The sequence below is a fragment of the Solea senegalensis genome, unplaced genomic scaffold (genome assembly GCF_019176455.1).
Source record: "Solea senegalensis isolate Sse05_10M unplaced genomic scaffold, IFAPA_SoseM_1 scf7180000014267, whole genome shotgun sequence".
Lineage (NCBI taxonomy): Eukaryota > Metazoa > Chordata > Actinopteri > Pleuronectiformes > Soleidae > Solea > Solea senegalensis.
In genome coordinates, this window is record NW_025321007.1 from 4,571 (window position 1) to 32,543 (window position 27,973).

Genomic DNA, 27,973 nt, shown 5'->3' on the forward strand with positions numbered 1-27,973 from the left:
ATGTGACCACCTGCTGTCACTGAGGCTCTTTTAGACACTTTGCTGTTCTAGAACACTTCTTCATTCTAGTGGTTTGTATCGGACCACAGGTCCAGAGGTGTTGTAGCTCAGTGGTAGAGCCAGTCGTCTTTCAACGTAAGGGTTGGGGGTTCGGTTCCTGCTTCTGCCGTCTGTGCTGGCAGATAGAAAAATGTGCTGCACATAGATGTGCTGTATGAAAGTGTGTGTGATGGGGTTTGAGTGGTCATCTAGACTAGAAGACTAGAAAACCCTTTACCTGCAGCACACATGCATCATTGTTCCGACTCTGACAGTAGCTATGCTGTAGCTTTGTGGCCTTTGGACTTGGATGAGGTGTATAATAGCTTCAGCTTGTTCTTCTACACCAAGAGCTTTGCAGAGCCCTTGCAGAGGAGGTTGACAACCATGGCAGACACATCAGCGTTGGACCTGTGTATGAGAGTGGTTCTCTGTTTGCAGCAGACAGGTCAAGGCTCTCTCCTGGATCAAGAAGCTCTCCAGGTGGTCGCACTGTGTAATTGGGGATGGACGTCTCTGTCTTCAGGACCAACACGGTCTCACTCCCAAGTCGTCCCATGCGTGACGATCGGGCAGCGTCCCCTCGCGTCAGTTCTTAACGTACTGGGTACCCCTTTAGCGTCAATTTTCAACGCTTGGGGTAGTCAGGTTGACTTCTATAGAGCTCCCATAACGTCTGCATATGACGCCACGGGACCGAGTCGGGGAAACCGCAGTCCGTTGTGTGCTGATGAATACGGGGCAATATTGCTGATCGATTGATTGATTGATTGGTTACAATAAATTATATGATTTGAGTATTGTGTTAGGCCATACAACAATTAGGCAATATTACAGCAAATAATAGGCTCAAATGCTTTTTATTTCTCTGTCTCTGAGGTTTGTAATCGCGATTACAGAGATTATTTAATACTCAAGAAACGTATTTTGGCCCACTTTTGTGGAAATCTGCAGTCACAGCAGGGATTCGCAAGCAGTTCTTATCACAACACGAGCCATAGTATTTTTAAAGAATGATGCAAAAGTAAAGATTATTATTTTTATTGGGAAAAGTGTACTTTTTTCTAAATCAGAAGTGTGTGACGTAATTGTATGCGATGAGACGGCGTTGCCATGTCCGCGCTATTCCTACGGAATTGAAGTCCCGCGGGTTGAAGTCTTTGTCTGCTGGCTGGGGTAGACCTATTTTTGCATTCACATTATATGGGGAATATATAGAAACCCATATGTTAAGTGATATACTTAATTTATTCCTAAATCCTACCAAACTAACTTCAGATCAGCACATTCACACATGGATCTTGTAGATTTCGGGCTGATTCTGTCTTAGACCTGGCAACCCAGATGCAGCGTCCCATTGCTGTTTTCCCCCTCGGTAAGTACACTGATAAATTAATTAGACAGGTGACATATCGAGATAAAATCCTTAAATGTACGCCTTAAAATGTGTCAGGTCAAGAAAATAAGTTTTTGTTAGCATCTTTAGGAGAGCAGGGTAATCATTTGATGTACAGTAACTATTTAAGACATTGAGGTATAACTTGCTGCACCAAATGCACGTAGGGTTAGCTAACACGTGATGCTGTAAGCCAGTAGTTAGCACATGATGCTTTTTCCGTGCTCAATTCAACTTTATGTTATATACGTAGGCCCCCCACTTCATTTGAAGGGCTGTAGAAGACTGACATGAAACTGTCTGAACCATTTGTACACTGGCTTACTGGGTCAAAGTTTGGATTGATTGATTTGATTTGACCATTATTGATATAGTATGAATCAAGCACTCTGTGTGTCATAGATTCAAATACAAAATAGTCAGGGATGACACAATAAAGCCCATAGGCTCATTTCCATTGTGGTCCCTAGCACAATGGAATCATTCTGGGCACAGTCATAGTAAAATAGTACAATGTAAATAGAATAGAATATAGGCTATACATAATTGCTTTATAACTTAGCAGTCCAGCATATCATAAATGGAGAGGGAGAGTAGTGATTCATTGTTATTTAAACCTGCATGCCTATGAAGCCCATTTGAATTGAATTGAATTGAAATGAGTAGTGTGAACGGTCAGTATGTTGGTAGTCTTAAGTATGATGTCAACGTTCTGATGAGGAGAACACAGATGTCAAATCTAGGCTGTTCAATTCTGAATAGTTGGTTCAAAGTGTTTTCTCTCCAACAGGTCCTTCAATTGTCTTCTTCCATTTGTCCCTCCTTGAAGCATCGTTTCTAAAACGCAAACCAAAGGCACTTTTTAGAGCCACGTCTGTCTGTCTTGTTATCCTGCCCGTGCTGTGTTGTACTTGTCAGTCTTTCTGTTGCTGTTTGTGTATCTTTCTGTCAGTATTAAGTTCTTGTCTGTAAAAAAATATCTTGTTATCTGTCTTGTTTTTGTTTATATCAGTGTGTGTCATGACACGTCCAAAGTTCAGGCCCTGTCCATCTTGCCAGACACTCAATGCTGCAAGCCTCAAAACTTGCAGCATGTGTTATGTGAGCCTGTCAATGAAGAAGAAGTTGAAGGAAAAGACAGCATCATTGGACAGCAAGTGGGGTCAAGGTATCGTCCCAAACCGGAATGTTGGCCGCATTATTGATTCAGCCCGTATTGCAGTAAGTGAAAAGGCTCATTTTTATTCATTTGATCTAAATCAAACAAGTCGCGGCTCCTTTTCTTCCACTGTACTCCATTAACTGCCATTAAATGCTTGCTACAGTACTAAAGTGTCCAATCATGCTATGGGTTTAACTAATGTGTGCCAACTGGTTACTTTTTATTTCAGGTGCGAAAACTTGAGGCCATAGGCTACAAGACCATTTTATTTATGGGAAAAAAAGACAAGAAGGCCTCTAACAAGTGGGTAGCTGACATAATAACCCATTTGCCCCTCACATCTACCACCAAAAACTTCTTGGAGAAGATGAGGAGGGCTTATGAATTTCTTTTGACTAAGGGTAAGAGCAAGATTTTTTGTTCAGAATGCCTTTGTTTGAAACATATATTTGAGTTTTAATTTGAGAAGAATTGAAAAATATATTTGAATGACCTCAACAGAACCGCAGCCCAACACTGACCCATCAGCAGAGCCTGATAACCCCACCATGGAGCAGGGTGACAGCCCCGTCGAGGGTATGGGCCACAGCCAGGACGAGGAGCAGCACAGCAGCCTCGCCATGGAGCAACGTGACCACACCTAGGAGACTGTATTTGTCCTGAACCTTGTCCCTTGTCCGTCTCTCTCTTCTTCTTCTTGTTCTACCTCTACCACTGTTGCAGCAATGAAGAAGAGGAAGAGAGGAAATGACTCCCAGTTAAAAAAGGAGGGGCTTAAGAAGAAAAAGGGTAAGTTTTGTTTTGCATGCATTAATAAATTGGCTCCCAGACTCATTTGACTTTGGGCAATTATTGGTTGGAAAAGCCAGGCTTCATTCGGGTCATTGAATCAGGATCCAGTACACAATATTCTATTCTTCTATATTTAATGACCTGAGTGTTGGTTGGCACTCTGAAGCGGCCACAGTTTACATTAACATTAACCAGAGACATGATTAATGTTGATTTCTGACTTGTCTTTGCTAACTTGCAGTGATCAGTAGTGAAGCCACATGCAGTCGCATTACCAAAATGCATCTTGTCCAAACAGTTAATCTCACCTCTCAAACCAGCAAAACATTTCATGCGTCAAAATCAGCTTGTTGGACCAAAACACTGGCAACAATTCTCAGCCAGAAAACACACACTGTCACACGTAACACATTGTAACAACTAGCAGAAATTGAGTAAAGGTACGCACCAAGCAAAGGAAAACAAATGTTTTACTTTCTCTGTGTATCACATAAGCCGTTTCCTCATTGATTCAGTCCATCAAAGAATTGGCATGGAAGCGCATTCATTGTCCAGCAAAAGCCCAGCATAATGCATGTACAAGTACACTACAATGTTTATTGTGTATATAATGTATGATCTCAGTTTTTGACACGTAGGATCAACTAACTATTTGTTACACGTTAAGAATATTATTTCATTTGCTTCCATTTCCTTTGTCTATATCTCTGTGTCAAGTCATTTACAGTACTTTTGAAAGCAAAAACAAGTTGATGAAATTCCAGGGCTGCAACTATAATAATTACACAACAAAGCAACACGTGTAGTATAATGATTTATACTGTACAGGAATGTGACGCTTCTAGTCCTTCCTCTCTCCTGGATTTGGCAGCTGTTTGGAATGATTATTTCATTTTATCTTGGATTCATTTATACTAAGATATTTTCTACATATATATATTTCAACATGGTTAGTGCAGAAATTCAAGAACTCTAAGTGTTTTGAATATGTTTTAACAGTTATGAAAACAGTAAACATTAAGTTTATGAAGAGTTTTGACAATGTGACTTCAGTCCTATGAAAACCCAGTGCGGTTCATCTTGCAGTGTGGCGAAAACAAAGGACAAAACAGAATACAGATCACCTAACATAAATCCACTTCTTGACTAAAAAGTCAGTACTTTGATATTTGATGAAGCTACAAAGCATTGCATTCATGGCTTCATAAACTTTTCTTCTCTTTTCCTCATATTAGGTTGTCGAAAATGTAGTAGACAGAAAATATTCCAGTTTGGCTCAATTTCTGGGAGAAGGATACATGAGGTAAGATTTTATAGCATGTTCATTTTCTATATTCTTCATTTGGTTTCTTGTTTGTCTCAGTGAGTCATTCTTGCCTTTCAAAGATACAACTATCCAGTGGTTGTATGAACAGCTCAAATGATTGTTCCTTATCTGTGTGTGTGTAGGGGAAAGAAGAAGTGAAAGTGTGCTGGTTGCCTTGCTCTATGTGCTAAGACTTCATACACAATTGTTCTATCTCCACTACTGTTTCATGAAGAGTCCAAGAAAGTGTTGCAGCATGTTTGTAGGACCATAACAAAAGTAGCACATGTGTCATGTATTTGCTGCACCTCCTGTTTGAACTTGGTGAGCCCATGGTAGCTGAGAGCTATCCTCACAATTGTGGGGAAAAGAGGTGTAGTGCCTGGGGTAGATAGGTTGTAGGAACCTATTCCAGCAGCATTTTGCAGTGAGGATGAGAGCAGTGTCAGCAGCGATATTAGAATACATGAAGGATAACAGGGCAGGAAGAAGCAGTAAGAAAGATGAGGAAGAGGAGAAGACTTAGGAATAGCAGTGGGAATTTTAGGGAACTCCATTTCCATTTCCAGAAGGAGAGTTACCTTAAACTACATGACTCTGTGAACAGAACCTGATGGCCGGCAGGTTTTCTTCAACAAACCATTGGTTTCTCTGTGTATCACATAAGCTGTTTCCTGATTGATTCAGTCCATAAAAACATTGATTCCATCTCTTGATTATATTTCTCAACTCAGCATAATGCATGTGCTTTTTTTTATAAGTTCCACTACAATGTTTATTGTGTATATAATGTAAGATCTCAGTTTTAAAATTCTAAATGGGTGTGAAGCGTTACTAACTATTTGTTTCTTTCACTCAGGATGTAAATGTTCCCACTGTTCGCCAGAATAGAATTTATACAATGAAGAAAAAATACAATCCAAATCATATTTGTGATAAGCCTATATGTTAATATTTCTGAGTGAAGAAGAAACAATGACTTTCTTAAATAGACTGTGAATAGCAAATCTTGATTCAAGGAAATGTAAGTATGTTCCATGATTAACTAATGGAACACAGAATCAAACTTTATTGTGAAGTTATTGATACTTTTGACCAATGTAACTGTTTTATTTACAGAGAAATCTTCTCAATCTGCATATACATGCATTAGAATGGTAGTATCAGAGATCCATTTCTGAAGGCTTTTTTTGTTTACCATTGTCACGTGGGCTGTAACGGGGACGTAACAACCATGAACATGAATTCCGTCAGGTTCAACCAACTCAGAGTTTCAGTCCTGAATCCGACAACTTGAGAGAGAGAAAATACATGGGGTGCATGTGGTGTGACATGGCTGCTGCAGCATGCCCGATTATACAGTATCTAATTGAAAGTGTTACATGGCTTTTGGAGCCACGACCCTACTGAATGTTTCCACAGCTCATGTCTTTTTCTTCTCGACGTGCAGCTATGCAGCCCTCCGACATCAAACAGTGTAGAAAACAAGTACAATCTGTTTCAAATGATGAAGATAAATACCTCATTGTACCAGAAGGCAAGTGAAGTAGCCAAGCTTCTAAAACCTTCAGAACAAACTTCATTATGACTTAGCTCAACTCAACATGCACACATTGAAGCTGGCAGCAACCACAGGCCACTGACTGTAGCAGGTCAAACAAACCCATTGCATCCTGCATATGTACACGTCCCACATCCATTTCCCATGTATTTTAGCTGTTAGGCTCAGAGTTTCCTGCTTTCTGAAACAGCCTCAAACCTTTTCTAGTGTTTTTCTTTTTTTTTACGCAGAGCATAATAACAAAACATTGCACAAAAGTCATGTGTCTGTGTGTTACAGGCCAAGGTGTTTTTCTTTCAATCTCATCAAGAATACAGAATACTCAAATGTTGAAACTCACTCTGTTTCTTCAAGTGTTCATGTCATAGCTCCTTATTAGACCACATAACCGACCTTTGACCCTGACCCCAAAAAGTGGACTTTTTCAATTTCCTCTTCAGTTACATTGAGCCACTTCAACAAACTGAATGTCTGTAAATGAAAACACTCTTAATCATGAATGAAATCCATTCATTTGAGTGTTTTGTTTTGCTTTGTTTAAACATGATCTTAAAGTTTGCACTGTCTGATAACAACTTGTTGTGTTCTGATACTTTGCAGTGGCAAAACCTGGGATGACACATGGGAGCCTGCAAACACATTTGCACAACAACACCACACTGCCACCCCTGAGTCTCCTCCTCCTTCTGGTTCAGTTAGCTGAACCTAACTGGTTGGGCTCTACTCACAGCAGGGGAAAAGAGACAATCGACAGAAATGACTGACACTGAGCTCAAATCAAATACTGTGCTGCAACACGTGTCTTTTGTGTTTATTGAAGGAATGTGTTCATGGATCTTGTGTTCTATGCCATTCACACATCAACCATGTTAAATGACATCTGGTAAACATCAATCATTTATTAAGCTCAACATGTAAGAAAGTCAATCAAATCAAATAGAAATCATCATTCTTATACTTCAAGTACCAGCACACTAGGGCTATTGAGTGTTTAGGCTTGCTGAACTTCAGTTAAGTGTTGGCACAGTGCATGTACCCAGTATATGTTTGTGTTTCTTCCAGACAGTTGACACACATTAAGCATGTTTTGTATTTGTCATTAACTGAGTATCTGTATGTGTGGCGACACGAGGTATGGGGGAATGCCTTTTTAAGGCAGCATTGATAAATGTAATTGTTGCCAGACAACGCCACCATGGGAATTTCACCCAGGGATTTCTTATAAGTGAACTAACCCCAAATAAAGGGAGGCACTGAGGTTCGTTATGCAACGAGACAGAGACGGCAGTTCAATAATACAAAAACACTTTTATTTACACAAATTTCTATTTTAAAAATAATATAAAATAATTACTCACGTAAGGGGACATACAGTATAAGGGGAACCAATCAGTGCTGAGTCCTACAGCGAAAAACCGTATCCAAAAGAAAAGGGGATCCCAGGAACACCACACGTGAAGCAAATCAAAGTAAACAAAACAAAGAAGCTACAAAGTGCTAACACAACAAAAAAGGGGACACCGTGACCAGGACACCAATCCACCACCGTAGGCTCAGCACCTTTCAAAATACAATTTCCGGATCCAAACGCTGTCATACTCTCACTACACTACGCCCGGCTGTATTTTCCTTACTGCCAATTCCCATTTGAAGTTTTTCTTTTAATGATATCCTCAACTTCAAAACACCAAAGTGTCCTTGAGAACTCCACGACGGTGTTTTTTCACTACTACATTACCCATAATCCTTAGCCACAGATTGAATTTATTTTAAACTGATCAAGATTTAGATTTTGTGCACATATCCACTTTTTTAACATAGCATATTTCATGTATAAGCAGAGCAATTACTGGTTTGACTGTACAAGATATACATCACTAGATGCTTTTTGCGATTCAAACTCTAGTTTCAAACCGGAAGTCCAACTTAGCTAGGCTACCTAAAAGGATATTTCAAGAATACTTGCTAAACCATCTTAAATCAAACAAATGACGTAGTTATTCTAAACATAGCTCAACCAAATACAGTGTCATTTGTAATTTGGCTGTACTACACATCTTTGATACATTTGGTAAATGCGTTTTTACAACCCTATTTTGATGTCAACTGGATAAACTACAATTGTGGTGATGGTATGCAACAAGCTGTATGGCCCGCCCCTAGGGAATTGTAGTTTTCTTTCAAAAATAGTCTTTTCCATAGAATTGAGAGATGCAAATAATGAATTGAGAGTACACAAATGAGTTGAAGGGGATAGTTAAAATGTGTGTGTAATCAGATTTGGTTCAAATAAATTTCAACCATATTTGACCAAAATTGTATAGATGGACTATATTCACATGATAGCTAAGGTCAAGCGCTCTCTATAACAGTTGGTTCCATGTCTGTAGCCACTTTGGTTGCTGAATTATAACCCTTCAAACATACAACAAGGCCAAGGTTCAAAGGTCATTCATTCAATGTCGGAGCCATGTAGAGTCTTCATAATGATACATGTTACTCACCAGGCTGAGATCTTTCCAATGATGTATTTGGTTTAGCTTTGAGACAACATTTGGATTTTCTCATTTCATGGACACAGGCCATCCCAGACCTAGTTTCAGGCAGCACTTTGAGGGCCATATATAAAATAAAGATCTGTGTTTATTTCTTTTTTTGTTTAGTTTTAATGTAAATAGTGACCAAAATAAAGGATGTAGAAATAAAAGTCTGTTTTATTAGCCAATGCAAGCATTTAACCTACATTAGCATTTGCTCCCCCAAAAGATTTGGTTATATATGCACATATGACACGCCTATTATTGTTGGTATTTCAGTTATTACTATTATTGTTATTATTATTATTATTATTATTGTTATTATTATCATAATTATTATTACTGTTATTATTATTGTAGGGCCACACGGTTGTTGGCGTAGTGGTCGAGCCCCGGTTGGAACAAGGGCCTTTCTGCATGGAGTTTGCATGTTCTCCCAGTGTGTGCGTGTGTGCGTGGGTTCTCTCCGGGTTCTCCGGGTTCCTCCCACAGTCCAAAGACATACAATATGGGGATTAGGTCAATTGGACACCCTAAATTGACCATAGATAGGTATGAGTGTGAGAGTGAATGGTTGTTTGTCTCTATATGTGTGTGGCCCTGTGGTGGACTGGCCAACTGTCCAGGGTGTACCCCGCCTATCGCCCCATGTAGCTGAGATTGGCACAGCACCCCCCGCGACCCTCTGGTGGAGGATAGAGCGGTAGATGATGGATGGATGGATTATTATTATTATTGTTGTTAATATTACTATTTTCACATGAGAGCAATTCATATACAATTATTTAAATATTTTGTTTCAATTGACTCGTGATTAAAGAAGAAATGCCGTTGTACAACAATAAGAATAGCCTATGTAGCCCCAGGATGACAGACAGACAGACAGACAAATACATTGATACATATATAGACAGACAGACATATCAGAAGGTGTTTTATCGACTGTGATTGTAAAATGTGAAATGTCTCATTTCATGGCATATTTCGAAGAATATATGACTCAGGGTATTTGAAAAGTTGAAGTTTATCGTCCTTCCTCTTGAATAAATACAGGTACATTAAAATGTGTTTGAATGAAAGTGATGACCTACATGAAGGACAATTGATACCAAACATCACTATCAAACTTTAACTGAATCAAGTAAATATAAAAACATGTTCCAGTAATACACGTTAGTACAATGGACTTGTAATCATTTGATCAATGTTAATTACATACAAAAGAAAACATGATACAGATAATGGTGTACAACTCAAAATACATATAGCAACAATATGATCAAATATCTATAAGTCAAGTATTTCTTTAAGTTATAAATAATCCAAATGGTGCAAAGGAAATATATATTGAATGTACATGATTACAGTATATGCTTGTTTCCATGTATGTATATACATTATATACAGGATGAGTTCCCCTATACTCATTCAAAAGAGAACATAAACAAGTATCTGTGGTTGTTACGACCAGGCCTAGGAGAAAACCTGATCACAACATCAAATAATGACACTCCCCTTCTCAACTCCCAAGAAAGCACCAGCAACAAGTCAAACAAAGCATTTTAACCAGTTTATTAAAATCAAGTACAAAATGTCTGCTGGCAGTCTTGCTGTGAGTGCTTTGAGGAAGTCCGCTGCAGCTGGGATGATCAGGCCTCTTATTCAGAGTCCTTCCTGTGCAGGACCAATCAGCTCCCAGGATCCACCCTAGACTCACCCACATAGGCCATGCACACCTGCAACCCATCTCACACGCAGACACATACACACAGGGAAGAAGCAGTCACAACCCTGGGGTCGTAACAGTGGTTCATTAAGTCACAACAGCTGGACAGTATGTTATCTAAACTGCTAAACTCTGTTAAGCACATGAAGTGCAGGTAACTTTGTCGGTAGGATACCAGTTACAAACAGGCTGGTTAGTGAACCACGCATGGTTCAACGTGCCAATGAATCTCGCGGGAACCACCATGGCAGACCCCCGAACCATAGTAAGGAGACCTCCGAAGACCGCTAGCTCCTTTAGCTCGGATTAGCTCGTTACAGCAACAACATATTAAACCACGGGACTTGGTCTGCGTTGAAGAACGGCACTTTATTCACATCACTGCAGGGTGATACACAACCCCTCTTGTTGTTGTGCGGCAAAAACAATAAGAGGAATAATTCGAAATATGCAGGGTGACAGAGACATTCACCTGCCGCTCGCTAATGTAAACACGAGGCACACGTCACTTCGTGCGCCACCTACGCACCTATCTGACGTCACACGCAACACTCGGCTCCACTCGCCTTGCCTCGCGTGCCTTGGCAGGAATCGTCCCAAAAAATGGCAATTGGTGCATCCCTAACGTAAACATAGTGCACGTCTTTTCCAGCCAATCGTCATGGAAACATAATGCTTATCCAGTGGTGCTGAGTTTTGACAGAGAAGTTGGTTTGGACCAGAGTGAAAACAAACATGTGTACAAGCTGTGAGAGGAAACTAAGTATCACTGTATCCCGCCAGTATGTGTGAGAACAGCCACTGTGGCTGCACTTGAGTTTTTAAAGGAATTGTTGTTCATAGGCCAGTCAGATACAGGCCTGGATGTTATTCATGAGTGGGGTCAAGTAAAACAATAAATATTTTCATATTTTTGTAACAGATTTATTCTTTTAAGCATGAATATTAATTTATGCAACTGCAATGCCTTTATTTTAGTGAGGTCCAGACCCTTGTCATGTATAACAGACTGTTTCTGGGGACGCCGCTCTGAGTTTAAAGAGAACATATGCAGGAGATTTACCGTATGTTTAATTTCTACCTTCATTGAATAGCTTCAGACTAATTGCAATGTTTGATAAATGCCTTGTAACAGAGCCTCTGACAGATATGACAACACAAATACACACATCGTAACATGTAATTGTAATTTATAAATCGATATAAGTCGTGTTTTGATAAACATTATATTTCCAATTAATTATTTAACTTGTAAGCCGTGTAAGAAGCGGGATAATGTTTAGTTAGTTGGTTGTTATTATTATTATTTCTCCATAACAACCCCCGTACTGTATTTGTCTGCCTAGATACATGTCTGATCATTTTTCTTGTGTAATATCTTAGTGTTTTTGTTCTTTCTGTTGCTGGTCACACATAAAAAGAGTCACTTTTTTTGTGGACCCTCACTAATGTTTGCCCTCTCTTCAGGTCCTCTCGTCTGTCCTACCCCAAGTCTGATAGACCACAACCAGACCCACCCACCCGCTTGCTGTATCCTGTACATGGACTTTGGTATGTTTTCTAAATAAAATAAATCACATTGACCTTAAAGGTGTATTAACCTTAATCAAAGGCCCCAGTTATGGAAAAATGAACTGGAAATGCGAGTTGTGTAACTTCACAACATTAAAAAGATCAGACCTGTTGAAGCACAGCAGACTAATACATGGGCATTTCGGTCGAGTCCAATCCGTACCCTGTCTCTATGCTGATTGTCCTTGCACCTTCAGGACATGGGGTGCATTAAGGACACATTGGTCAAGGCATCATTCCCAAGCAACCAAGCCAGGCAACATCCTTTCGTATACGTGCATAGTCTGTAACTTGTGATGAGAGACAATATTTTAAACATATTGGCAGCCATCTAAAAGAGTTTGAAACTGTGCCTTGTGTTTTTGAGGGTTGTGATTACAAGACCAACATATGTACAACATTTCACAGCCATAAGAGTAGAAAACACAACCCACATACGTTGAAAGATTTTAAGACCACTGTTTTTCGTCAACACCAAAACAAGCCGGACGAAGAAAGTGACTTTGTTGAGGATGAAAATAACTATGGCTCTGTCCTTGAGGAGGAGGATGACTAAGAGAGTGGGGTTGCTCCTCCTGAAAATGGAGAGCATATTCAATGTCTCCAATGCATAAATGAAATAGTGGAGGAACTTCATTTCCTTACAGCGAGAATGTTTGATCATTTTTCCTTCCCACCAAGAAACATTAATGTTATTACTTTGTGATCTGGTCTGTCCTTTAATATTTCCTTTTTTCCCCCTTTACTTACTCACTAGATCAAGGAAGAGTTCTGGTGTACAACAACAACAGTTTCCTTGGAGGAAACGTTCATGCTGAAGCTTGATGAGTACACACCAGGTCTTTTGCAGCTTATGTGTCCTAAAGGAGGAGCTGTTGGTTCCAAGATACGCCCTCTGCTGGACACTGTAAATGACGTAAGCTGTTTCCCTTTTTTCACAAATATGTAATAATTGATTTAAGTGAATTAAAAATGAAATAATCTGTGAACAATTGATTTTTTTTGCACAAAGTTGAGCTCCTAACCAATTTAACAAGCTGCTGTTCAACGTCAATCTGTGAAATGTTTAAAAATGTTTTAGTTTATAGGGATTCAGTCTTGGTGTATGTAAATCGCTGAGTTCCACTAACAGTTTTTTGACTAAATTGTATTTCCCTACAGTCACAGAGCATTGAGAATAAGAGGGATGTAGTTGTCTGCTGCCTCATTGAATACCTCGGTGAAAGACAAGAAGATATTTTCCATGACTGCCAGGTAGGCTATTTCATTGATAACAGGTGACTGATGAACTCAAAAAGATCCTCATGTCTTGCTCTGCTCTGCTCTTCTCTCCTCCTCTTCTTTCCTCTGCTCTCCCTCCTTTTCTCTGCTCTACTCTGGTATCCCCTCTTCTATCCTTCTCCTTTGGTCTTCTATCCACTCCCCTTTGCTCTTCTTTATTCCACCAGATAAACTGACATTTATTGGAACAGCATCTTAAATAATGTACGTAAATTAAAAATGTGTATGCTTTTTGTTTTTTTCTTTTTAACATGTAGGAATGTGAGGACCACAGCGACAAAACAATGAAAGTGATCGTCATGCACAGTGTCATGGCCGAGGAGGATCCATCAGATGTGTGTATTGTGATTGAGGGAAACACAGCGATGGAAGGATGTGGAAGCCGAACAAAAGCCTGCATTCTGCTGATGGGACTTATATATGCACTCAACCTTGAATATCCAAAGCAGCTGAAGAACACATTTGAAGCTTTTCAAAAACTTTTTTTGGAGCTTGATGGGGCGAAACTTCTGAAGAAGGTCCACAGCCTCAAAAATAAGCTCATGCAATAGGCTCAGAGGGTCTTTTGTCCAAAAACAGCTAGATGGAGTTGTGAAGGTTTGTCATTTTTATTTTTCATCTCTTCCAATTGCTGCTCTGTCAAACCCCCCACACCGCCACCGCCATATTTCATGGAATAAAATCATTTATGATCACCATCTGAAAGTTTTTTGTTTCTTTTTAATCTTACCTTCTCTGAATAAGTAATGGTAACCAACTGATATTAATTATTTTTGAATAGTAATTATTTGGGGTAAATCTTACCTTCTCTCAATAAGCAATAGTTACTAAATGATATTAATTAACTTTGAATAGTAATTATCAGGTATAACCTACTTCGCAATCAGGAGTTAATTTTACCCAATTTTATTGAGTAAGTAGTTGTTAAATATATACAGAAATGTTAGATAAATATAACCCAATATATTTTAGTAGTCTATAGCTTTTTATTTCAGTTATTTGATACTTAAAATATGGAATTAAATCTACCCAAAAAAAGTAGATGCAAATTGTTACCTCAGATTTATTGGGTAAATTCTTTATGTTAGTTTTTACAGTGTATAGCACCAAATCACAACATACATTATCTCAAGGCACTGTACATAGACAATATCATGAAGTTAGTTATATGTACTCTATCAAAGAATGTCTAAAGTCCTGTAGGGTAACAGATCCTCATTTGAGGGTACTGGTTCTGTGTTTGTGTGTCATTATCAGTCCGATTTGTTCAAAGTAGTAGTGTACATACCACTGTGTGGTAGCTGCCATGGCCAAGCTGTCTCGCCAGACACAATGGTTTCCATGCAAAGACTTTCTGTGCTTGGAACTATTTTGTTGTATTTCTCCACAACAGAGGTCAGGATCCCCTTCTCCTCCCTGATTTTGCGGCGGATCCTGGCACGACCTTTGTTGCCGTCAGTATCTTTATAAAGACGCTGTGAGCGTCTCTTTATACTGGTCACCAGCACCTCGATTCTACTGGCCAAGGCATCCACATCATTTGTGCTTGTGTTTGTTGTTGCTGAGAAGACATAGATTGCACTTTCCTTTAAATAACTTACAGAGTAAGCAACACTGTACTTGTTATTAATTTGTACTCATATTTGGAAATAAAAATGTACCAATAGGGTGTTATTTATTATTCTAAGACAACTAAGCTTCATATTATTATTCATGGATAAAAGTATTGCCAGTAATCATTTTCTCACCTTCTGCCCACTCTTTGACATCACTGACCCAGTCTTCCAAATGGCTCTCTGTCACTGCCAACTGAGCTTTCATGGACTCAACATTCTGTTGCTTGCTTTGTAGAGATTGTATGGTCTACATTGACACAATCAGAGATAACAATAAATAAGAAACACATGTTCAGCCAATGGCTTTAAATACTGCTAACACAGAATATTGAACATTTAAAGAAAAAAAGAAAAATACTGATGTCATTACCTTGTGATATCTGTGAGACAGTGAGGTGACCAAATTGTCCAACTTTTGCTGATTCCAGCGCATGGCCAAGAGAGTCAGCATGTCTGTGCGTCCTACAAACACAGAACATATATAATGTAAACATTATACCCATTTCTTATTATACATACCATCTAACTAGTGCAGTATGTGGTCATCTCACCAGCTTTTGACATGTGCTTTGTGGTCACTGCAATCCTAGAGAGGAAGGCATTGCACTGCTCAACCTCCTCGCCTAGTGTTAGGCCAGCCCCTTCCTGATATGCCCCACTCCATTTGACCTGGTTAAAATACAAAGAAAACACTGAAAACATGAGGACATTCATGTGCAGATTAAGTGATTCTATTAAGTAAATCTTTCCTTACCTCGCATTTGAAATCATGAGCTTTGGCATGAAATACAGACAGGAACGGCTTCATGCTGAGGAGGGGCTGGAGCTTTTTGGAGGTAGGGCCAATACTTGCAGGTCACATCCATACAGAAGAAAGTGATTTGCCTGCTGGCAAGCTTTTCTTGCAAATACAGGGGATAAGCAAACATTTCTCCCCTGTACATATTGAGAGCACGCAGCAGAACACCATGCCTACACACCGCAAGCTCCAGTCCCTCCTCATCTACCTTGCTGGTGGATCTTTGGGAGGTCTCTCTAGCTGCTGGCCACTCCCCTCCACAAACACCTCTTCCAGAGACCTAAAATGGTTGATGAAAATGGTCAAAAGACTCACCTATACAAACCCTTCAGTAGGAGGTTATTGTAGTGATGTGTGTATATATATATATATATATATATAATTATAGTCTGCAGTTTTACATGTTTGGATGTCCTGTGTATGTGGTCCACAAATGTGGCAACGTCTTCATCCTTGGCTATGAAGACGCCTTGAAAAATGGCCTGTTCCTCGGATCTAAATTAAACAAAGGTTCACAACAGCTTCCAAAATCTTACAGACTAACGTTGATTGGTGCATAATAAAGAGTTATATATTCTTAAACATATCTTGGAGTACCTAGATGCATTCTTGAACCGGTAATGCTTGCGATTTCCATCCACGGAAACTGCAAGCATATTTGGGGTGCACGCAGCACAGATGAAGGGCTCCTCTTTGCAGATGTTGCACAGCTTCCCACTCAAAAAAACTTTTTTGGAAGCTGTCTGCAGAGATCTTCCCAGTCTATTTCAAAACAAGGAAATGGAGAGCCAATAATGTGGAATAAATGCATAACCAACAAACAAAGCTTTTCCAGCCCCAATACAAACAGATGAACTACACTATGGGATAAATAACTTTATTACTCACACGGCCAAAGCGGACATTGTCAAAAATGCCTGGCAGGACAATCCTGCTGCCACCATCTTCATTTCTTCAAATGAAAACAAAATCTGGGTTGCATAAACTGTAGCAGAGTGAAGTGTAGCAGGCCAGTAGTCACTGCGAATGAGGTCGTCCACTCCAGCAGTCCAAGTGGCTTTGCATGCCTCACAATTCAACTCAGGCATGCTGAGATCATGTCGCCCTAGAAAAAAGAAAAACATTTGCATTCACTGTTATGTAAAACTTAGCCATGTAATCAGGGTTGGCTTTCTTTTTACAATGTGCTATACATTATATTTCCTACAAAAGTGTCAATGACAAAACTTGTGGGAGTTGTTGAGTTGGAATAGATTTTTAAAAAAGATGATCTTTAAGCAGGATAAGATCAAAGTTCTTTATATCCTTACCATTCATTGTGACCACAGTAACATCGTTTCCTGGGTTGACCTTTAATAATTCTGGTCAGGCGTCTCCACAGGTACAAACCGTACTGTAAAAGATCACACAAGTGAATTAAGATCATTTCTATTGACATTGTAATATGACATAGAATTCTGGAATGACTGGAGCACAAACTTTACATGAGAAAATGAAAAAAAGACTTCATGGCCATGAAGTATGTTGCTGAAAAGGTACTCGAAAGATGTTGAATTGAATGTGTTTGACAGTAACACAACAGCACGTAGCACAATGGGAAAGGGCCTTATCCACAACAAGAGATGTTGGAGGTAATGGCTGGATGAATCCAGCAGTCATTGCATCCCTGTTGTGGAGGACATGTCTGACGTGCACGCTGACATCACAGTCAGCACAGAAGAAGGGCCGTGGTCGACAGTCACGACAACGGACAGCCGCTGGATTGCTCCCACACTGTTGGCACATGTGCTTTCCCAAATGTTCTTGTGCGGCTGCAGTGTTCACATGCCGGGGTCTCTCGTCCCTCCACCTCTCTGAAAAGAGAGTTTTTCTTGTGCTCCAGTTGGAGGAAGCCTGAAGAGGAGCTCTTGAGGATGATGCTTCCTGTTCATTTCCTGAAGCATCACTCAGTGATTGCAGCAGATATTGGAGGAAATGATCTGTTCAAATAGTATAGGACATTCAAAAGCCTGGTGTTATTTACAGTATCAATGTGTCTTATATTGTGTAACAGTTGTGTTAAGTATTCTGGCACATTTGTATTATTATTATTATACAACGGGTCATTTCTAACTCAGTGACAGATACAGATATAAGCTCAAACATAGGAACATAAGGCTTTGGGTTCATGGAGACACAATGAAGTTGGTCTGTAACTAATTATCATAACAAATGATTCTTTTCATTGTCGATTAATCTGTGGGTTATTATATCTGTTCATGGATTTGTCCTTTGGTCTCTAAAATGTGATCAAATGATGTCAAATATGGATCATTGTTTTCCAAAGCCCAAGAGCTCGTCATTAATTCTCAAATCAAGTATCAAATATATAGAATATATTAAGTTTACTGTCATAGAGGAGGAAAATAACCTGAACATATTCACATTTAAGAAGCTGAAATCAGAGGATTCTTTTCTAGAAAAATCACTAAAAATGATTGATTGATTTATTATCAACGCGTTTGGTATTTGATTGAATAGTTGAGAACGAATCAATAAATCAATCAGCTCTACAATAAACTACATAGCAACAGTCTCTGGAGCAAAGGCCACCTCACAGTTAGTGTCAGGAGCCATGGATGGAGGATCAGTCTTCTGACTGGGACCAGCTGTATCACAAAAAACAACAACTCAGATCAACATTTATAACATTCAAATGTACTACTTGACCTGGGGCCAGTAGCACATTTTTAGCCTGGGTACTTGGCTGAAATGCAGAACGCTCACTGTTTCCCTTTTGGCTGGAGAGACAGTTTGACTTTTGATTTCCAAAACCATGATTTGGATGGTCCAATTACTGTGTGTTATCCGCCTATAAAGCGTGTTATAGACAAATACAGTAATAGGAATGCTTGTTGTAGAAGCTGCTTATTGGCAACACTCTCAGAACTTGGTGTGGTGCTAATCAGGCTAGCACATTTTACTGCACTTCTAATGACATTGTCAATGTCATTACAGCCCATAATGATAGTAACTTCTATGAGGTCATGAAAAAGAACATGAACTTCATGTTCTTCATTGTGGAGGCTCAACAGATCTGTTGCCCCCATTCGGTCTCTGTGCCTTTCACACAGACGACTGGGTGTATTAAAGGTGCAACAGCCCTGAGACGAAAAGGCTCTGTAAAAGGGGCTAATAAGTTTACCTTATGCTATACATGGGTGCAGCAAACATTTGATCACTACGTCAAATATCAAAATGACAGTGTTGGTATAATATTTGATTGTTTCCCTCACATATCAAGCTATAGAAGTGGCAAGATCTTCAAATATTGATTGAAAAAATGAAAATACTGACCCTGATTTAACAGATTCCTGCTTGAGCTTGGCCTTGCATAGATTTAATTGCCATCAATGTCCCTCTTTTTCCACCTCACAGTGGGTTCAGGAGGCACTAGTGGTGCTGGTGCGGTTGCTGCTGCCTCCTCTTCCTGCAGCTCACCAAGCAAGTCATCCAAACTCTGGAGCTCATCATTTAGTGCTTGATGAGCAGTGAGGTTATCCAGGATCATAAGCTGATCCTGAAGTTCTGAGTCACTCATGGTGACAGGCAGAATCACAAGCAGACACAAAGACATGATCAGCTCCGCCTCTGCGGACGCCCGGCGCTCACTGTGCCCGGCACAGAGCAGCGTTACCTCGGCCTGTCCTGATGAAATGATCCGCTGGCTCAGACGTCGCTGTCATTAGATGCTCGGTGTGATCCATAGATTTGTTGTTGACGTGTTATTTTGTTTTTAATGGAAACGTTTTGACCTGACAGTTTGAAGGTTTGTATATTGTTAATGTTTTATTTATTTTAACTTTGAATGTTAGATTTATATTAAAGTCGCACGGTCATTGTATCTGTATTTAAATATAATGTGTAAATATTAGATATGTATAGTATAGTATGTAGAGTAGTATATATTTGTACACGTCATACATTTATATATGTATATATATATATATATATATATATATATACATATATACTACTCTACAATGCTGTAATATATCTATTTTCCACATTGTATTATTTGTATTGTATATTTTAATAGAAATAAATTAATAAATGAAGTTAAATATTTCAAATGTAAAAATAATAACAACATATATATGCATTTATTAAAAGTATTTCATATGTTCATTTATCAACACCGTAGGTGGCGCTAATGAGGCTGCAGCACTAGGCGCAAGCCACCATTCAAACAGCAGAACAATACATACAAACTTGCATACTTGAGTATTGAGAAACAACCACATACTTGTGTACTCCCGTACTTGGCAAGTATATACTCCCAGCGTACTTCTCAAGTATATACTTCCCAAGTAAGCAAGTACATACTTGCTTACTTGAGTATTGAGAAACGGCCGAAGTATCTGATGTAGATGAACACATTAACACAGCTACATTCTGTCTCGAATAAGTTAAAGATGTGCATTCCATTGCAGTTGAAAAGTAACCAGGAAATTCCTCATGGGGGTCACGAGCATGACCCAGGACAGTTTTTACGACACATTTATGGGCCAATCCTGGGCCAGTCCTAGAAAAGGCTTTTTGAAGAAACGCAGATACTTCCTATATTTGGAAATAAGGGGTCCCGAGGTCAAACCTGTTGTTGATTCTCTAACATTTACGATCATATGTTGTGTAGGAGGAGAATGTTCGAGAAACCCTTCAAAGTATGGACCTGCTCCTGTTCAGAGATTCGGCAGGAACGTTCTCCCAAGCTGCTGCAGAGCTTGGTCTGATGCTTGACTTAACCAAATCAAATCCCTTTTGTTGGCTACGAGTCTTGTGTCAGAGGGGTTCTTTCTACACCATGAACTCATCACCTATCATTCGTAAGAAGAAGGAAGCCTGACTAAAAACCACACTCTGAACCTTCTTTTATTGCTATTGGTAAGGAAACTGAACAGTACACAGTACAAAAAGAAGAAAGCTGCTAAAACTATTCACTTATGCTCTATTTTTTATGTATTTATTAGAATCTGCCCCTGGCTCTGGTCTTAACTAATGTGTCTGAATGTATTAATGACTCTGTTTGCATGTTGTTATTGTTTTGTATTATAAAGGTTCAATAAAGATATCAATTCTTGAAGAAAAAAAAGAGCTATTTGGGCATGATGCTAAAAAAGTTTCTGACTTCCTGGTTTATTTCCATAGAGCATGTTACTCCCATAATGCCTTTCATCTCTGTGAACAAGCCGTCCATGTGGTCGACTTGCTCGGCGCGTCCATAAACAGTGAAAGGCATGATGGGAGTACGCTGCTGACGTGCACAAGCATACCGATGTCCCGTTAGCTTCGCTCTTTAAACCATGGATTTGTAAATAGTGAATACAATAAAGTGAAAAGTATAATGACGTCATTACAGTTAAAATGATCAATTTAATGGTTCATTTTATTGACCGTGAATATTAGTTTATATGTGTTGTTACAGGAATGATGTTGTTTTCTTCCATTCACTGATAAACTGTATGATAATCACTGTCACTTGACAGAAACAAAAACAAAAGAAAACAGAATACTAACAAACTCAAGGACAAAAACGAGCTCCAAAAAGAGATGTCAACCACTCTTAACTTATGTTGACATGCTTCACACTTTATGGGGGTAGTCCCTTATACTAGGCACTCGGTGATAAGTAACTGTCCCTTTAGTCCAACATTTTAATATTATTAAACCCTGTTTAGCAAAACACACTTGAACATGTCTTATTAAACTAAACTAAACTAAACTAGACTAGACTTCTTATTGCAAACTTGACTGAACCTTTGCCATTTACTGCTCGTCATGTACTTAAAGGAATACTCCACCCATTTGCATGTGGCCTTGTATTCTAGAATAGCAGTCGTATTTTCTTTACAAATTTGCCTCCCTCCCTCAGTTTTCTACTGTGTTGTAAAAAATCTGTTTTTCCCTTTCCAATTTTGCCCTCCGTCGTTCAAGGTTTGAAAAGTACAACGCCAGTTCCGCACTTTTTAGACTCACCCATAGGGGGACGAGACTTCATTCCCAGAATGTAAACACGGTGTCCGCCATCTTTGCTAGCAGTTACGCTAACCGGCTCTTGCTGTGTAGAGTAACGACAATGACCGAATGTAGTTTTCAAACTGACGAGGAGTTCTTAACCTTACTTGAGAAAAGGCGGAAATCAACTGACACAGATGAAGTGAAAGAACTGTCTCAGCAGATCAACCTTGCGAGTGAACAAAGGAACACTGAGGAGGAGTTTCAGCTAGCCAAAAAATACTGCGCACTCTCAAAATCTAGACAACAGACCATACAGCAGGAGAAACTGGAAGAGCACTTTACACAACATCTGGGAAAGAGAGAATTTACCATGCAACCAGAGCTGATTGAACCTGAACGCTTCCCTCACATCATCCCCCCGGTGGACCAAGATACTATGAATGAAAGTCCACCAGAGGAAACCGAGATAGAGGAATGTATGTCTAAATTCAAGAATGGCAGATGCAAGGGAACTGATAAAAAATTCAGCGAACAACTCAAGTACTCCTACTCAAAACAGCTCCTTCTTTTTCTGGCAATGTTGATGGGAATGATATGGGAATCTCTTAAGATCCCTGCTGGCTGGCTACTCTCCTCGATCACGTGCCTCCACAAGAAAGGCCTTAGATCCTTAGCCGCAAACCACCGTGGTCTGTCCATCATAGCAACACTGACGAAGCTTCTCTCCATGATTATTATAGAAAGAGTAAGATCAGTATATGAACGCATTATACTACCCACCCAGTTTGGATTCAGAAAGAACCGATCCACATGTGATGCAATCAGTGTTGTTCGACACATACTGGAGAAAGAACGGAAGCCACTCTTTGTCTGCTTCATCGACCTTAAGGCGGCCTATGACTGGGTCCCACGTGACGCACTCTTCCGTGCTCTAGAGATTCGCCTCAAATGTCCAAAACTGATACCCATATTAAAGACGCTGTACACTGGTACTATAGCCTGTATAAAAGGTGCTAAACACTATTTCAACACTTATGTAGGATGCCGCCAAGGTGCACTTGAGAGCCCAACCATATTCAATTTGTACATGGATTTTGTCATGAGATGTGCCAATCATGAGATCAGGAGCCAATTTCCAGAGGCAGGAGCACGTGTCGAATTTGTCATACCAAATGAAGTGTCCCCCAGAAGACTCCATACTGGAACATCACATGGGGTGTTCAGAATCCTGGAGCTCATGTACGCGGATGATGTGGTCGTGTTTTCCCAGAGCTTAGATGAGCTTGAGAGGATCTTAACAATATACGATAACACCTTCTCAAGGTTTGGTCTCCAGATGTCCTATAAAAAGATGGAAACAATGGCGTTCAATGTGGACGAAGTCACCCAGTCACAAACAAGTCTATTGTCTATCAACAATGTGGAGATAAAGAATGTGAGGCAATTCCTGTATCGTGGTCATCTCATCAGCAACACTGGGAAGTCATCAAAGTTCCTACACCACCGCATTGCATCAGCATACGAGAAATGGAACGAGCTAAAACATGTGCTGACCGACCGTGAGATACATCTCAACACTCGTATGAAAATCCTGATGGGGTGTGTACGGTCCCGACTACTGTATAGTGTACAGGCATGGGAACTTTCTAGCAACAAGCTCCAGAAGTTGAATACTGTGTGGAATGGTTTCCTACGTAAGATGATAGCTGGCGGCTATGCACGCAAGAATGTTCCTACCCAAAACCTAAGAAAAAAGGGGACCGACCCAGCAACCCTTGTCGATGGCGAAATAGATTGGGCGTTTAAGATCTCGAACAGTAAGCTGTATGCACTGACCCAATCCCAACCAATTGAAAACTTCTGCCATGTACAGTCCTTGAGATACGTAGCCCATATATGCCGAATGCCGAATGATGCAATTCAGAAGAAAGTATTGTTTGACAAACGGAGGTTGTGGAGAAAAATAGAAGAAACACTTGGGGTCAGCAAACAACAGGCCCTTAAGACAATGATGATCAAGAAAAACTTCGAGCGGATGTTGGAGATCAGGTTTCCGCCGCTCTCCAAGCAGCCGCGCCCTAGGGCCGATCGCGTGCCAGATGGGAAACACTGATGATGATGATGATATGGCTGCAAGGGAAAATACCTACATTTCTTTAAAAACAAGAATGCTTTCTGGCCCATTCCTTCATATTGAACCTCGTCAGGTTCACAACAACATTTATAACAACTATTACAATTGAATTTTTTCTCCTTCAATTTTAGTGTATTTTTATTTTAACGTTGTTTTTTTTTCATTTCATTTATTTTACCGGTCTTTCCATTTCTTTTTCTTATGAGTCCCTGACTCTTTCCTATGAGTCCCTGACCCTGACGGCTTTTTGTTTTCTCAGCCCTGAGGGATTAGTTTAAACCTTGTCCTTCCAAAGACAGTTTACTTTTACGTCCCTGCCCTAAATCTAAGAGAGTCCTGCTCTCCCAAGTCCAAATGGTTGTTTCTTACCCTTTTGATGATTTGAGTCCCTGACTCCGTCTCCCCTCCATGGTTAGCCCCGTCACTGTCCCGCTCTTCAGGGGACCTGGCCTCCCTGACCAAACGGAGCTTTAAGAGCCCTGTGGTGGAGGTCTTTTTAAGAGGATTTTTTTCCCCTCCGCCTTGCAAGGTCTTCAGGTCCGCCGATGTGAAGAGAGAGACAGATATTGGGGCCCCACGTTGGGCACCAAACGTTTTGTTAAAATAATTCTGCAATCATTTAGAACTGGAGGAAGGAGATGGGAGTCAGCTCAAAATCCAAACAAGGGTTTAATCTTGTACAAGAGGAGCATTCACAAAGCAACACACAGGCCTGTTACAAAGTGAAGACTCACTGTCTTGGAAGAAACACATGGTATTTATCTGTCTCTGATGGTATGTTATCACCCTGCCATTCTGTACTTAAAGGAATCACTCACATTGTAGCAAGTGATAACATTGAGTATATATTACATGTGTCCTAAAACGGTTTGTGGCGACACGAGGGTTATTACTATGCTATACACCAAATACCGACAACGCCACCTTGGGTTCTGGCCAAGGACCAGTAGTAAAGGTCGACTAGTACCTTCAGAACAAAAAGACACTCAGGTTCGTTTACTCAGGGAGGGAATGAGACGGAGTTCAATGATCATACTAACAATTTATTATTAAAACAATCATGAGATTGACACTGTAACAAAAAAGAAAAGAGAGCCCAAATAAAAAGGGGGATGTAGTCTGAGGCTTACCGGCTGGAGGAGGGGTTTGGTAGGGAAAGTGACATCCAAAAGAAAAAGGAGGACACCCCACACACACACAGCAAAAGGTGACGTGTAAACAAAGAAAATCTTAAAAAGGGATCACACAGCACACAGGACCACCACCACCCAGGAGAACCACCACCACCACCGTCGGCCTTCAGCGCTAAGGGGAGAGGAAAACACAATTAAACGGGCTCAAATTTAAGGAACCAAATGTAAATGATCAATTGATAAACTGAAAAATGTTAAATTATATTAATAAATCAACCAAACACAAGAAACAAAAGAGTCTCTGGCCAGAGATAAACTCAACAATTAACCAGTTTGACAGTTTTAACTCAAATGAATCATATTAACATAAGTTCAACCATTAAACAAAGAGTAAATAAATAAACAATTCAGCCAAACCTTGCCGGATTACACTTAAAACACACACACACACACACACACACAGTTCACAATCTAATAGCGAGTGACTGAGAGTTCGGGCAGACTCGTAGCATCCAGTACGAGTTACAGTCACACATACACGCACACACAATGCAATCACACGTAGCAACGGTAAACAGGTTGACCACAGGCGGCCGACCGGATCGGAACCAGGCCGTCGGAGCAACAGTCACAGAGCAACAGGACAGCGGCGAAGCAGCGGCGAAACAGCGGCGGAGCAGCGGCGAAGCAGCGGCGAAGCAGCGGCGAAGTAGCGGCCAAATAGCCGTAGTTAATCAGCTGTGTTTACACCTGGCGTTGGCGTTAGCGCTAGCGTTAGCTTTAGCGCTAGCCTTAGCGTTACAGTTACAGTTATAAGTCCGGGTGCATTAGCATCCCGTCCAAAGAGGGAGAGGGGTGAAGAGATCAGTCGTGGCAGGGAAGGCAGCCACCATGCAGCACACAACCAGCAGACAATGCTCTGGTTGCAGCAATAAACACCGCCCACGAACGATCGGCTCGACCGCGGTGAAGACGCCGGATCTGTGCTCGGATGCTAGCGGCACATACAACGACCTGGGAGCGAGAGATCAGGAGGAGGGACACAGCCTACTTTTCTTCCCTCGGTAAGCGCAGTGATTGGCTAATGAGGCAGAGCGGCCGGAGTGCAGTCAAACCAAATAAATCAGTGGTGCCTCATACCACTACAATCCACCCCCCCCATTTTCATCGTCGACCCGACGATGCACTTAAAGATCTCAACTCTATGACCACGGTCTAAAGAAAGCAGACACAGCACTTGACTGAACGGCTGAAGGCCCCTCCTGAGCAACCTCGTTGGCAGGCCTGGGTAAGTGATGAAGGTTTGAGTGGTGTCCAGCGGTAGATCGAGTGGTCCGTCGCCGGACAACTTCATCATTCCCTGAATGAGGGACGGCCAAGGGAGCGGCGCTTAGGAAAGGGGGCTGTGCCGTCGAGTGGGCAGGAAGTGCTGAGAGTAAAGGTACTGCACGTAGCTCAGCGGTGTCACTGCTCCCAGGAGAGGGAGAGACTGAAGAAGTCAAAAGAACAGGGTGCAACGGGACTGTCGAAGCTACGAGTATTGCTGGTGCCGGTTGGGCTTCTCCAGCAGAGTGTTCAGGTGATGGGGGAAGGGGATCCCTTACCACAGCCATCAAGTCCTCATCGTCAGATGAGCTCTCAGACACTGCCGGACAGCCAAGGGGGATGGGAAGAAGAGCAGGGTTGTCGCCTGAAGCAGCCATCCCAACTATGGCTTTAAGCAGCGTTCGATGTACCCGTTTGATTTTGGCAGGGTCATCCTCTGGTGCAACTGTATACACTGCACCATTGCCAGGGGGAGCTCTAATCACTCGATGCACCACCGGATTCCACCTGTCTTGGATCTTATGACGACCCTTCCAACCAAACTCCTTTAGAATCACTGACTGGCCCACCACCAGTGGTTCTGACCGGACAGATTGGTCATGGTTTTCCTTCCGGCGTTGGGCTGCCTCCCTCAGCCGGTCTCGGACGCCGTCAAAAGCCACGTGTAACCGGGTCTGATGCTCTCGGACCCAGTCATTTACTGTCCCATCAACAGGATCCTGCACTCTTCCCAGCAAAAAGTCAACAGGGAGCCTTGCCTCACGACCAAACATGAGGAAAAACGGAGATTCCCCAGTAGATTGATGCGGTGTGGTGTTATAGGCATACAGTATCTGAGGTAGACAGGAGTGCCAGTCACGCTTTCTAGAGGGAGGCAAAGTACGCAGCAAGTCATGAAGAGTGCGATTAAAACGCTCACACTGACCATTACCTGCCGGATGGTACGGTGTGGTGCGAGATTTTTCGATGTTGTAAAGACCGCACAACTGTCGAATGAGTGCACTTTCGAAATTGCGACCCTGATCGGAATGAATGCGTGCTGGAACACCAAACTTCGAAAACCACTCCGTGACGAGAACTTGTGCCACTGTAGAGGCACGCTGGTCACGAGTGGGAATGGCAAGTGTATATTTGCTGAAAACATCTGTCAGCACAAGGACATTCTCCAGCCCGTTATGGGTTGGTTCAAGCATGGTGAAATCCATTGCCAGGATTTCATTAGGCTCTGAAGCAAGCAGATGTCCCATGAAGCTACGAACAGGTGGACCAGAGTCCTTAGCCACTTGACACCGCTCGCAGGTTTGACACCAGCGCTTCACATCAGACGACATCCCTGGCCAGTAGCACCGCTGCCTGAGCAATTCCAAAGTCCTGCCCACCCCCTGGTGCCCGTGATTTTGGTGGACCTCCATGAGGACTTTGTCCCTCAGAGCAGCTGGCAAAAGTACCTGGAAAACCAGTTCTCCCCCGTCAGAGCGAGAGACCTGCCGGTACACCAATCTGGCCCGTTCAACCAATCGCTCCCACTGCTTAAGAAGCACCAAGGCTGGTGGAGAGAACTGCTTCCGCTCGTCATAATTCGGGTATCGTTTCTGC

The 27,973-nt window shown here is 41.1% G+C and overlaps 1 protein-coding gene and 2 long non-coding RNA genes across 3 annotated transcripts; 1 reads left to right on the forward strand and 2 right to left on the reverse strand.

The window, feature by feature from the left end:
* Positions 1–2,856: 2,856 nt before the first annotated feature.
* LOC122760980 lies at positions 2,857–7,091 on the forward strand. The gene is made up of 4 exons (XR_006358512.1): positions 2,857–2,998; positions 3,099–3,386; positions 4,625–4,692; positions 6,857–7,091. It is a non-coding gene; the product is annotated as an uncharacterized LOC122760980 (long non-coding RNA).
* Positions 7,092–14,557: 7,466 nt separating this feature from the next.
* On the reverse strand, positions 14,558–16,035 carry LOC122760978. Its single transcript, XM_044016191.1, has 6 exons — positions 15,743–16,035; positions 15,540–15,657; positions 15,359–15,450; positions 15,121–15,235; positions 14,657–14,933; positions 14,558–14,621 (listed from the first exon to the last, which is right to left on the reverse strand). Exons 1-6 carry the CDS (start codon positions 15,794–15,796, stop codon positions 14,588–14,590), a joined length of 690 nt encoding a protein of 229 aa, XP_043872126.1. The 5' UTR covers positions 15,797–16,035; the 3' UTR covers positions 14,558–14,587.
* A 694-nt stretch (positions 16,036–16,729) lies between these two features.
* Positions 16,730–17,763, reverse strand: LOC122760979. Its single transcript, XR_006358511.1, has 3 exons — positions 17,272–17,763; positions 17,098–17,180; positions 16,730–16,892 (listed from the first exon to the last, which is right to left on the reverse strand). It is a non-coding gene; the product is annotated as an uncharacterized LOC122760979 (long non-coding RNA).
* Between the last annotated feature and the right edge of the window lie 10,210 nt (positions 17,764–27,973).

Bases quoted from the DNA above. Each gene is read 5' to 3' on its own strand.
- LOC122760978 (XM_044016191.1), bottom strand. From the start codon at position 15,796: ATGAAGCCGTTCCTGTCTGTATTTCATGCCAAAGCTCATGATTTCAAA. The intron at 15,451-15,539 runs GTGAGATGACCA...CTGTGTTTGTAG, and splicing joins AAAGCACATGTCAAAAGCTG to GACGCACAGACATGCTGACT. The intron at 14,934-15,120 runs GTGAGAAAATGA...ATGTCTTCTCAG, and splicing joins TGTCAAAGAGTGGGCAGAAG to CAACAACAAACACAAGCACA.